The following is a 13,663-nucleotide window of genomic DNA, read 5'->3' as shown; positions in this document are numbered from 1 at the left end:
CTGTGATTAAAGGGGTGGGTGGCATGTGATCAAAATTAACAAAAAATTAGAAGGCCTTAATTCTTATTATCGTTATGTTCTGCTCTTACTATAATATGTTCTACATGTATTAAAATGTTAAGGTAAGTTTGTTGTTTTTCATTTCTTAAACGATGAATGAGATATTGATCAAATAAGAAAATTGACAAATAAGATTTTGTCAATGGGAGCTGTTAGTGACAATCAAAAATGTCATCTTGCACTCATCATTTGTAATTATATAAGGGAAAAATACATGATGATTTTTTTGAAGCGCCAAGAACAGTTCCTTTTAATTATAATATGAAAATTAGAATAGAAAAGTTTATATAGATCCACATTCTCATTGAGGAGTTGGGTTTAATCCTCAGATTTGATGACTTTGATATAAGTCATTTGACTTTTGTGCCACATAGGATTACATTCCTTTTAAAATATATTCTGATGTAATCTTTTCATTTTTTTTATTTTTAAAATTATTTTTGTTCCATTGATGCCCCGTATGACTTAAATCGATAATAGTGATTTATGTCATAAAAATTCGTCATTTACAACGTTTGGCATTGAATAGATTAGTGGTCTACCTTTTCTTCTTTTACTTCACAGTTTCCTTGATAGCTGGAAGTTCTCCAAAGTATGAAAGGCTGGAGGACTTTGTACCATCTATTCAAATTCCCCTAAAAAAACGTAAGATAAAATCATATAAAATCGTGTTTGTCCATGCCCTAGTCGAGGCAAATACAGCAGATGGGGGAAGCTATTTATATCGTTTGGCATTGATATAATTGATTGTTTGTTTCTTTTTTAGTTTGTCCATTAAATTTGAACTTTAAAATTACAATCAACTTGACGGGGGAAGCCTTTTTAATTTGTTTTGTATCGTCCTTCCTAAACGAAGGTAAGTATTGGGTGGAGGTATGATTATTCTACAAAGAAAGCATGGCATGGATTATTCAGCACTAGAAAATTGATCATATATTTTTCATACCTAGAGGGAAGATGAGTCTTGGGTACAGGTTGTGTTACCTTTTGAGTAGGCAATCAACCATTATATATTAACCTATAGCGCAGATGAGTCTCGGGTGCAAGTTGTTCCCTTTTCAGTAGGTGATAAACTATACAGAACCTCTAGTTGAGGTATATATGTGTTATTTGATGGTTATAGTTCCTATTGTTGCTGGTGTAATTGTTGCAACTTTTTTTTTTGGGTCAAAATTGTTGTAACTTAGTAAAAGGTTAAACTTATCTACCTATATGATAGGTCGAGTAAATTTATTTTTGGTGTTCATATATATATAGTTAATTCTTTGTATAGTTTAGTTTTTTATGACAATTTTTGAAGGATGAGGACTTTTAGCAGTAGGATTGTATTACTCTAAGAGATTCGGCATTAAAAAGCAAGAAATCATAAGAGATTAGTTTGAAACGAGCATGATTGTAGAAGAAATTTGTGGGATGTGTTTGTTGTGTTTTCCATTTTTATTCAATGGCACTAGAAGTAAATAATTTTAAAAATTATGGACATAAAAATTGCTTAAATGGTCACTGGCGAGATCTATAGACTACAAATTGAGAGAACACAATTGATGTCCTGTATCTATTATATCTTAATGAAATTGAACTTATATCTAAGAAGCCCAAACTAGAATTACGATGGTTTGAAGTAAATTACTGTTCGGTTCATTTTTACACATGATTTATCATGTTATTCACCCATTATTTTGAGTTAGTTTTTGACATTTTATCGCTTTTTACTTCCTTTTTGTGTTTTTATAGGTTTTACCTTGGTTAGAATGAAAATGAGCTAAAAGTGCATTATTGGTTATAAATTCTGATTGTGTTCATTTTCGTAGGTCAACTTCTTGGCCTGGGATCAACATGCTCTGGTGCTCGGATGAGGTGAAGATCTTCATGAAACTTGTTCCAATGGATGCTAACTATAACATATCCAAATTTGAGCTCCATTGGACAAGTATTGCCTATCCAACCAATCCAGCATGTTACCACAGCTCTGGAAATCCGAATTTGGCCAGCTTTTACCTCCTTTGTGTCATCTTGATTCTTCTTGTTACCATAACTCTTGGTAACAAGAAATTACCTTTGTAAATGAGATATTTTCTGAAGCATTTGGCATCTTTGTGAAGTCAAGACTTCATCATGGCAAAGGGGACAAGGGCAAAGGCTTTAAGGAAAGTATGAGTTTTATATTATATTTGTGAGCTGGAAATTTATGGGCAATGGAAAGTTAATTGCAATCTGAAGTGGGAGAGGTTTTGAACGTGGGCAATCAATTCATTTTATGATTCTACACATTGAGAGCAGATTTTTGGAGAGCTTGGAGCTAGGAGAAAGCCAAGGTGCAGCCAAGCAAAGTGGAGAAGAAAGCTTCCACCATTGATGACCTTGAAGCTTTCATCATTTTCTCAAAATCTGTAAACTCTTTCTAATTTTATTTTGAGTTTGTATTTGGAATAAGTATGAGCAACTAAACTCCAAAGCTAGGGCTTAGGTTGAAGCCCTAAACATGATTACCTTATTGTTTTGATACTTGAGTGTATGAATTTCTAGATATTGTTGATGAATTCCAATTCACCAAATTAATCTATCCTTGATGTGTGTTTTTCCTTGGTTAGCCATCTTTGAAAGCATGCTTCTTGAGATTGTTGGGATTATGTGTATCTTCATGTTATCCTAAGCAATAAATGGATGAAGTAAGAATCATCCATGTGATTTGGTTTCTTGAATACCTAATGTAAACACCATGCTATTAGGATTCTTGTGATGTTCATATTCTCTTTGAACTTAATGGGTTCTCCTTGTAATTGAATCGAAGTACGAACCATACCTAGGTTCGGTTATGGGGAGGGCACAAGTATTGTGGCACGAACCATGCACTTTACGTATATTAGAGAGAATCAATGCGTCTTGAGCCACGACCCATGGTCTTGATTGCGAACATCTTCATCAACAAGTTTAGAGTTCATCACTTGAGTATCCATGAACATAGGTAGAATTGTTTAGGGTGGATTCCGAAACCCTAGTGTTTGTTACTTGGTACTTTCACATTTTGATAATTCATCTCTGCCATTCTCATTTAAATTCAAAGTCCATTTACTTTCATGCAATAGAATTAGGTCACTTGAACCAAACCAAACCCCCCCCCCCCCCCCCAATGTGTGTGTGAGTTGTGTGTTTGTTACATTGTGTGTCTTGTTTACTGAATTCTGTTTATTTTCGTAACTGTTTTGGACTTTTGGTCCGCGTTGTGTTCTTAAATTTTCTGTACTGAATCCAACCGTATAAAGAACGTGAATTTTGGACGTACGGTTGGAAAGTTATAGGCAAAACACTGGACAGAGGTCGAAACTGAAAAACAGAGAAAACGAATCTGCCCAAAAACGACCGGTCGCTTTTACCTGACGACCGGTCGCTTTTCACGTCAAAATTTGAGTTTCGACTCTGCCCAAAAACGACCGGTCGCTTCTACCTCACGACCGGTCGCTTTAGCACTGTTCATAGGTGATAAAAGGGTGATAAAAAGTGCTGTTTGTGTTTTTCTTTAGTTTTCTTGTGTTGTTTTATTTCTTTTACACTTCTTTACTCATTTCTAGTTTCCCTCTTTCATTTGTGCATTTGTGGTGTGTTAATTAAGTGTTCTCTTTGTACTCAAATTAGAACTTATAGGAAGCCGACAAGTTCTTCGTGGGATCGACCCCGTACTTACATAATCTATACTTCAATAGATTCGTGCACTTGCGGGTATTTTTAATTGGTTGTTTGCACATTAATTTGTGTCCTTTTAGGAATGCAACAATTACAAAGGAAACTGTTATTGAAACTCAAAAAACTAATTGAGTACTCCATGAAGTGGTGTGGTGAATATGGTTTTGCGTGCACAGCAAGAAAATTGACAATTTTGAATCTTCTTGTGTTATCATCATATGTTGGACTTCCTAAAGTAAAATAAGAAAACAAGAAATCTAGAAGCCTGTGTATTATCTGTGGGCAACAAGTCCACATCACACCCTCCCCCTATTGGACAAAACATTCGACAAGAACTTCAAAATGCAAAAAGAGTTCACTGTCCTCTTTTAAATCCCAACGCATGTTTTGACTAAGTCCGATTCCAAATTCCATGCGCCTGCCTGATATTTTGGATTTTGATGCTTTTCGAATATTCATTATTGTGCAGGAGAAAAGTAAACAGACAAACAAATCACAGAGGAAAAGATTAAGTTATGGCTCTCTCTCTGACCACAAGATGTATATCTTGGTTGCCAAGCCATGCCAACCTGATACGATATCTTTGAAGTTGGAATGTCATTTAATGGCAGACACCAACTTTCAACATATGGTGACTTATTTTATATATTCTAAATTCGTAATAATGCCAATTATCCTTTTTCTTTGTCATCACGCATATAAGTAGTTACTTTCATTCAACATATTTTTTTGAGAAAGAAGAGGAAATCATTAACACCTATACTTAAATAATAGAGTCATTAGTTTCAACTATCTTATGTAGACACTAGACTTAAAAACTTTGGGAAGAAATACCTCAAATAGTAGTTTGAAATTGCTTGTGCTCTTACCCAAATGATAATTCATTTTTAGGAGAGAAATTCTCATGGATACCACTTTTTGCTATTTTCGGCCAATAACTCAATGACACGTAGGATAATTTTTCCACGTGTCATTGTGTTATTAGTTCAGGATAGCAAAATAGTGTTAATCCCCGTTATAGATAAGTTTTTTTTGTATTTTTAGACCATATTATGCAATACTGGGGTCCACTTACAACTGGAGACTCAGAAAATTTGAGCAATGTGGGCCATAAATAGGGGTGAAACCAAATTTTTTTTGCATGTGCCGTTCCAGCAAAAATGATCAAAGAAACCACACAAAGTCGGAACTTGACAAAGTTAAGTGAAAGATGTCAGAATACAATGCGAAAACGCGAACAATAACAACTGTTATTAGAACTCAGATTTGAAAATGAAAATAGAGGTATATAATTCATAGAGCATTGCTACAATTTAATTAACCATTTAGATTTTTTTTTTTAAATCTCACTTTGTAATGTTAAACTGATTTATAAGAAAAAGAAAAGGCAATAAGATTTTTAATTAATTATAATTTTAAATTAACCAGTTGATCTGTTAGATCAATGAAATATATAAGTTGACCAAAATTGATAACATATATAAACTACAAAAGGTAGGATATAGCCTTGAAACAAGAGAAAAACTTTGAATTTGCCTATCACGGCAGACAAACAAATATCAAACCCAAGAAATATTTAGGCCTTCCCATTGTAGGGTTGGAATATTGCTACTAAACAAGATAGAGTGGCTAGGGTTGGAAGGGTTGGAATAATAATTATTGTATGCAGACATGCTTAGCCAAGTTGGTTAGAGTGGATGTGCTCCTCACTCTTCACCCGAGTTCGATCCCTCTCCCATAGTTTAAATTAGATTAAAATAAAATATCACTTATATAAAAAAAAATTATTATTATTGTAGTAGCCTCGTGACAAATGGATACTCCTTGAATATTGAGTCCATCTGTGTGGATCTTGGAAATGATCAGAGCCACAGGGAAGATAATAAATTTAACTCTATATATGCACATTACAGGAAAAGAGAAGATAAGCTAACAGAACCTTTTTTTCTTGATAAAGCCATCGAACTCACTCCCCATCAGGGACGTACCACAGTGGGGTCAATGGGGGTCAAACGACCCTATGAACTCCATGAAAATAAGTTAGAAGGTCCTCTTGACCTGACTGTGTGACCCTATAAATGGACTGAAGGAAAGGGTTGTTAGTGCGAGGAAGAAGAAGAAGCGAAGCGTGCTTCTTCTTTTTTAAAACACACTGGCCCGTTTTGGCCCAGCGCTTTTTTTTTTTTTTTTTGGTAGTGATTATTATGTATAATTGTTTGGGCTTGGCAAGTTGGCAGGAATGCAATCACAAAACAATCATTTTATATGCGATCCCAAAGTGACTTGGGGAGTTAAGGTTTTGGCATGGCAGGAATGGATAGCCATGGTCGGCACTCGGGACAGTAATTAAAGGGGTGGGTGGCATGTGATCAAAGTTAAAAAAAATGTTAAGGTAAGTTTGTTGTTTTTCATTTCTTAAATGATGAATGAGATATTGATCAAATAAGAAAATTGATGAATGAGATTTTGTCAATGGGAGCTGTTAGTGACAATAAAAAATGTCATCTCGCACTCATCGTTTGTAATTATAGAAGGGAAAAATATATTATGATTCTTTTAAGCGCCAAAAACAGTTCCTTTTAATTATAATTTGAAAATTAGAATAGAAAAGGTTGACATAGATTCAATTTTTTACTGAGGAGTTGAGTTTAATCATCAAATTTGATGACTTTGATCTAAATTCTTTGACTTTTGTGCCACATAGGATTACATTACTATATTTGATGTAATCTTTTTATTTTTTTATTTTTAAAATTATTTTTGTTCCAATGATGCCCTTTTTGACTTAAATCAGTAATAGTGATTTATGTCATAATAATTAGCCATACAATATTTGACATTGAATAGAAAAGGCAAATACAGCAGACGGGGAAGCTATCGTTTGGCATTGATAATATACTTGAGGAGGCTCACTGGGAATGGTAGTGTACTGTAGTAATCTCTCCACTGATATTATTCTGTTCTCCACATTGCAAAGATTCCATATAACCGACGCTTGTATTCTGTTTAGATTAAGTCCATATGTGACAGCTAAGCCCGCAACACCTTCAGAGTAAAATACCAAAAACAAATAAGAAAACAGAGAATTCATACAATTTGCTTTCAAAAGAATAATTAGTAACACACTAAATGAATACCACTTGCCTGGATCAATCACCCCCGCTGGAATAGAGATCAAGAAAACCAAACAGAACCCAAAAGTGATGGATGACAGCATATCCAAGCGAAAACATAGCCATTCCATTGCAGCCGCAGTATGAAACTTAGGCCGACCATAACCATCCATCAGTTTCATGTTTGTATCTCTAAATCTTGATTCTTGATCGAAGCTCCTAATAGTTGTCGACCCTGAAATTGTTTCAGCAAAGTGTTGTATCACTGGAGCTTTGCATACTCCAACCAACCGTGCTAGTTCTCGTGCTGAAGATATGTAGTATTGCTGCATGAATATAAAATTTTTGAGCATCTTTCTTCACATTTAACATAGTTCATATAGATTTCTGGCTGGCTGTAACAGGAGTTAGGTTTTTTATTTATATGGATTCATATTGTCAATCATTTTCCATGTTGTGTCAATTTAGAAGTTTCTAAGAACTGTAGCAGAAAAAGGTTGAAGAAAATGTTAATATATCAACTTAGTGAACTTTAGTGTGAATAAGGAAGCCAAGTTCCTCACTTCCACATCAAATAGAAGGTAAGGCATGTATAGGCATGAATAACGAGCATCAACAGTGCATGATCAACAAAGAATTAACACAAAAGGGACATTAACATTTCCATATTAGATTTCATGTGGAAATTCATGTATCGGTACAACATACAATATAGGAGCAGTCGGACAAAGAAGTGTTACCTGTAACCAGATACAGATTGCAATCACAGGGATAAAAATGATGAAGACCTGCCATGCAACTTGCGACATCACTGCAATAATTCCCAGAAGCTGGATCATTGAGTTGGCAAGGGCCCCAATTCGACCCGGCATGTTCAAGTCCACTACATTTTGGTCTGTTGAAGCCTACAAGAAATCAATTAGCTACACTGAATGAGATTACTGCATTCAGTACAGCAGCAGAGGGAGTGGTAGCTGTTTAAAGCAAAGAAGGAAAGTACATAAAAGTCATCTAATTCTTTTTGAATATCCCAGTAGGGCACTACATTAGAAATATATTTTGCTTACTCTGTTTAGGATTCGTCCACTTGGAGTGGCATCAAAGAAAGACATGGGAGCACGGAAAATGCATAAATGCATTTTACTAAAGAGTAGACTGGCTGTCTTGTACCCAGCTGTTGCAAGAAACATGGATCTGAAGAGGATACAAAAAGAACTTCCAACGGCCAAAGCAACATAAACAGTTAGAAGTGTAGAGGTTTCAACAGCAGGTTTCACATCCTCTGAAACAGGAGTTGCCCAAGCCATCCAGTAATTGCTTCCAATTTGAAGGACCTGAAAGAGAACCTGTGCAAGCAAGATAAACGGAACAAGAGCACCTCCATATGCTGTGGTGATATACTTCCAGTAGACTGACAACCCAACTCTACCTTTCTCTCTCTCTTCTTCTTGAACAAGCTGCCCTTTTGGTAAATCATCTGTTTTAGACTTTTGAACATCAGTGCCTTCTACGTTTTGGACAACCCCACTAGTACTAGCAAATTCTGCATCTTTTTTGCTAACGCTTATTTTTTCAACTGGCTCCACCTCTGCAGAATTAAGCACGGACAAAGCTTCCGCGTGTGCTCCCACAAGTTCCATAAAATCAGTTCCTGAATTAAGAATGTCATTGAACTTTCCCGCTTGAGTAATCCTTCCGTCTTTCATGACCTAATCACAAACAATAAGTTTAAGCAGACAGATACTAACTAGATAATAACACATCTTATAAAATATAATTCTAAGAAAAGCTCTGGATTTTTTACCAAGATGAGGTCAGCAGCAGGTAAGAACTCCACTTGATGAGTAACATAGATTACTGTTTTTGAACCCAAGAGACCCAGCAAGCATTCCTGTAGTGCAATTATCAAGCAAACAAATTAATAATGAAGTGTCAATTTTACGGATGCATATGCCAATAATTCTATGATGTAAATAATTTTGGATACTCAATTTAAACTAGATGTAATCACACTACAAGAGGGAAATGAAATACCTTAAAAAGGTGTGATCCTGTATGAGCATCAACAGCGCTAAAAGGATCATCAAACAGATAAATATCAGCGTCTTGATACAGAGCACGTGCAATTTGTATTCTTTGCTTCTGCCCACCACTTAAATTGATTCCCCTCTCCCCTATAATTGTCTGATCACCAAACGATAGAATTTCCAGGTCCTTCTTTAATGAACATGCTTCAAGCACCCTCTCATATCTTTCTCTGTCCATCTCTTGACCAAACAATATGTTTTCCTCTATCTTGCCACTCTGTATCCATGGTGACTGAGAAACATAGGCCTTTGTCCCACACATTTTAAGAGTCCCCGATATCTTCGGAACTTCTCCCAGAATACAAGAAAGTAAGCTAGACTTGCCTGAGCCAACAGTACCACAAACAGCAACCCTCATACCTTGGCACACTTCGAAATTTAGATCCTTCAATGTTGGACTAGGGGATGATAAATCCCAAGAGAAATTCCCATCGACTATCTCAATTGCTGTATCAGAACTACCTCTTGGAAGGTTCTCTATAACGTCAGGCTGCAAGTCATCAAGACTAAGGAATGATGCAATTCTATCAAGGGATACCTTTGTTTGTGCTATCATTGAAATTGTGTCTGGAAGACTGTAGATAGGCTCTTGAAGAATCCTGAATGTTGCAAGTGCAGATAAGATCTTCCCCGACTCAAGTGGGATCCCCGAAAGCATGCAAGCGACGAAAGTGACCACTGACACAAATGTGGGGGCACCCCAGAAAACAAATGAGGTTATGGCAGACGTGTAAACAAACTTTCGTAACCATCCTGCCTCGGTCTTCCTGAGCTCATTAATTTTAGACAAAAACTTCATCTCCCATGCTTGAAGCTTGAGAATCCTCATGTTCCTCAAGATCTCAGATGTTGCCTTCATCCTTTTATCTTTTGACTCCATTAACTTTTCCTGAAACTTCTCCTGCAAGGACCCCAAAGGAACATTTGCCAACATAACAACTATTGTTGCAACTAAAGTTGCAATGGCTGCAAGACCAAGATTTATGTACAAAATCACTAGGGCCAAGCCAACTTGTAGAATGACCGTCCATGGATCATGCATGTAGTAAGGGAAGTCACCAACCCTCTCAGCATCAACAGTCATAAAATTGATAATCTCACCGCTAGTGTGGCCTTGCTTGGACTGGCATGACAGGGTCAAACCCTTATTATAGATCGCTGTAACAAGTACCGCTCGGATTCTTACTCCTGCCTGTTGTGCCTTAAAGATCCAGTGCCTTAGACAGAGGCACTCCACCAGCTTCGCAACCATAAATGCAGAAACCAAAGCATAGCCTTCATTTTTGAACTGTCTCCGCCCATAGAGGTATTGAACAAATGTGTCGATTAGATATGGACCGACATAAGATGCCAATGTGTAAAATATAGCATAAAACCCTGTCCAGCCAACCTCTTTCCAGACTGAGAATATCAATGCCTTCACCAGATGAAATGTGGTAACTCTGCCATCCGCACCACACTCCCCCTCAAGTTTATTTCTAAAATTTGGAAAGGACCCAACTACACTATCATCCTTGTATAGTTTAGGAACATCCTCAAGGTCTAATGTCTTCTTATTGCCAAGAGCAATTAGAGGACCCATCCAAGAAAAAGTAAGGATGCTGAAAATTCCAGCATTTGAATAAGGGGTAACAGGTGTACCCCCTTTGGAATTATTTGACTCTGCATTACCATTACAATTCAAAAAGGGTTCCTCAAGAACGGTATTTCTGCCCTCTTTCTTCCCAAAAAACCCCACATATATAAAGAATAAACCCAAGATGACGCAGACAACATCAAAAACTAAAGATTGAACGGACAAGGAAACGTGTTCCTTGTAAAGAAGAATATCTATCACAAGGGAATAGCAAGAGATAGAAAAGTAGGAACCCCACCAAACTCTCAATAAATTTGGGAACTTTGATTCAGAAGAATTAGAGAACTGGGTATGCAAGTAGACACAAAGAGCACCCCAAGCAAGTGTTCTAATGGCTAAATCAAAAAGGGTCACTAGCTTTTCCTCAGACCAATCATTTCTATGCCAATAGAAGTAGTTCAATAAACAAAAAGCAAGACTGAGCCCAGAAACACCAAGACAACAGAGTAAAGTTAGCTTATAATACCAACTTTGAATACTCCCAAACCTCTGTTTTGGACCCTCTCCTTCACCCACCTTGAATTTCTTCCACACCCAAGAGACGAGCAACACAAATATCAAAACTAGGTGTAATGAGCCAGAAAACCCACGTATGAAAACCGGTTTGAGAAGAAAATGGGTACCTGGATACGTTATGAATGATGGTGAGTAGTGTGAGAAGAAGGCTGAGAGAGTACCGTGCTTTGAAGAATCAAAAAGCTCCATAATTTGAAGGATCCCTCAATATATAACATAGAATTAGAATTTAGAGGTAGGTTCAAAATTTGAACAAAAAAATAAGTTGCATCAGAATTATGGAAATGTTAAAATCACTGGCCAACTGGAGATATGTATGTTATAACTGGTCATGCACTACTCTATTTAAACAAAAAGAGTTCACTGTCATCTTTTAAATCCCAACACATGTTTTGACTAAGTATGTGAAGTGGTACACTCCGAGATTCCAAATTCAATCCATTATTAATATTATTCTGTATATGTTTACTTTTTAGGAAAATTATTATGTAAAATTGTTTGGGCATGGCAGGAATGTAATCACAAAACAATCATTTTATATGCGTTGCCAAAGTGACTTGGGGAGTTAAGGTTTGGGCATGCCAGGCCTCAGGAATGGATAGCCATGGTCGGCACTCGGGACTGTAATTAAAGGGGTGGGTGGCATGAGATCAAAATTAACAAAAATGTTAAGGTAAGTTTGTTGTTTTTCATTTCTTAAATGATGAATGAGATATTGATCAAATAAGAAAATTGATAAATAAGATTTTGTCAATGGGAGCTGTTAGTGACAACCAAAAATGTCATCTTGCACTCATCATTTGTAATAATTATATTAGGGAAAAATACATGATGATTTTTTTGAAGCGCCAAGAACGGTTCTTTTTAATTATAATATGAAAATTAGAAATGAAAAGTTTATATAGATCCAAATTCTTATTGAGGAGTTAGGTTTAATCCTCGGATTTGATGACTTTGATCTAAGCCCTTTGACTTTTGTGCCACATAGGATTACATTACTATATTTGATGTAATCTTTTTTTTTTTTTTTTTTTTAAATTATTTTTGTTCCAATGATGCCCTTTTTGACTTAAATCAGTAATAGTGATTTATGTCATAATAATTAGCCATACAATATTTGACATTGAATAGAAAAAGCAAATACGGAAGACGGGGAAGCTATCGTTTGGCATTGATAATATACTTGACAGGGTTTTTCGTTTGTTATATACGTTTTGATTATTCTACAAAGAAAGCATGGCATAGATTATTCTGCACTAGAAAATTGATCATTATTTTTCATACCTAGAGGGAAGATAAGTCTTGGGTGCAAGTTGTGTTACCTTTTGAGCAGGCAATGAACTATTATATATTTACCTATAGCGCAGGTATATATTTTGCCAAGTATATACGTTGTATACAGTGGCGGAGCCACTCTTAGACGAAGGGTGGCCTTGGCCAGGCCACCCCATTTTAAAATTATACTCTATATTCACATGTTATAATATGCAAATAGTAACTTAAAGAGGCCTTGTTAATTTTGAGTATGACCCCGCTCCCACAAAGTATATGTGAATAACTTAATTATGTTTAGTTTTAACATGTAATTTTTGAATACTTATATATCTTCTATACTAGTATTTTATACATTGTCCTTGCCTACCTTGAAATTCCAGCTCCGCCCCTGGTTGTATACTAGAGGGAGGGTGAATATAGGGTGCAGATTTTTGCCTTCAGAGTAGGTAATAAACTGTTGTAGTACCCTATAATGCAAATATATATATAACTTACCAAATATAACTTACCTTCACGGAAGGTGCTTTTGGAGGTGGTTAATTATTTTTGCATACCTATAATCATAGTTGATTCTTTGTATAGTTTAGTTTTTGCTGAAATTTTTTCGCAGATGAGGACTTTTAGCAGTAGGGTTGTATGACTCTAAGAGATTCGGCATTAAAAAGCAAGAAATTATGAGAGATTAGCTTGAAATGAGCATGATTGTAGGAGAAATTTGTGGGATGTGTCTATTCTGTTTTTCATTTTTATTCAGTGGCACTAAAAGTAAATATTTTAAAAATCATGGACATAAAAACTGCTTAAATGGTCACTAACTAGATCTATGAACTGCAATTGAGAGAACACAATTGATGTTCTGCGTCCATTATACTTAATGAAATTAAACCTATATCTAAGAAGTCCATATTAGAATTACGATGGTTTGAAGTAAATTACAAAGGAAGCTATTATTAAAACTCAAAAAACTAATCGAGCACTCCACGAAGTGGGGTGGTGAAAATGGTTTTGCGTGCACAGCAAGAAAATTGACAATTTTGGATCTTCTTGTGTATTATCGGTGGGCAACAAGTCCACATCACACCCTCCCCCCTATTGGACAAAAGTTCAAAACATTCGACAAGAACTTCAAAATTCAAAAAGAGTTCACTGTACTCTTTTAAATCCCAACACATGTTTTGACTATAGTCCGATTCCAAATTCCATGCGCCTGCCTGATATATTTGGACTTTGATGCTTTTCGAATATTCATTATTGTGCAGGAGAAAAGTAAACAGACAAACAAATCCCAGAGGAAA

At 35.9% G+C, this 13,663-nt stretch overlaps 1 protein-coding gene across 1 annotated transcript; it reads right to left on the bottom strand.

The window, feature by feature from the left end:
• Nucleotides 1-6,559: 6,559 nt before the first annotated feature.
• LOC110769650 (ABC transporter C family member 3-like) lies at nucleotides 6,560-11,366 on the bottom strand. The gene is made up of 6 exons (XM_088252330.1): nucleotides 8,889-11,366; nucleotides 8,659-8,745; nucleotides 7,922-8,563; nucleotides 7,595-7,759; nucleotides 6,886-7,180; nucleotides 6,560-6,786 (listed from the first exon to the last, which is right to left on the bottom strand). The coding sequence occupies exons 1-6, from the start codon at nucleotides 11,280-11,282 to the stop codon at nucleotides 6,560-6,562; spliced, it is 3,810 nt and encodes a 1,269-aa protein (XP_088108456.1). The 5' UTR covers nucleotides 11,283-11,366.
• Between the last annotated feature and the right edge of the window lie 2,297 nt (nucleotides 11,367-13,663).

The sequence above is a fragment of the Prunus avium genome, chromosome 4 (genome assembly GCF_965620075.1).
Source record: "Prunus avium chromosome 4, drPruAviu1.hap1.1, whole genome shotgun sequence".
In the NCBI taxonomy this organism is placed as follows: Eukaryota; Viridiplantae; Streptophyta; class Magnoliopsida; order Rosales; family Rosaceae; genus Prunus; species Prunus avium.
This window is presented reverse-complemented; position numbering and strand designations above follow the sequence as displayed.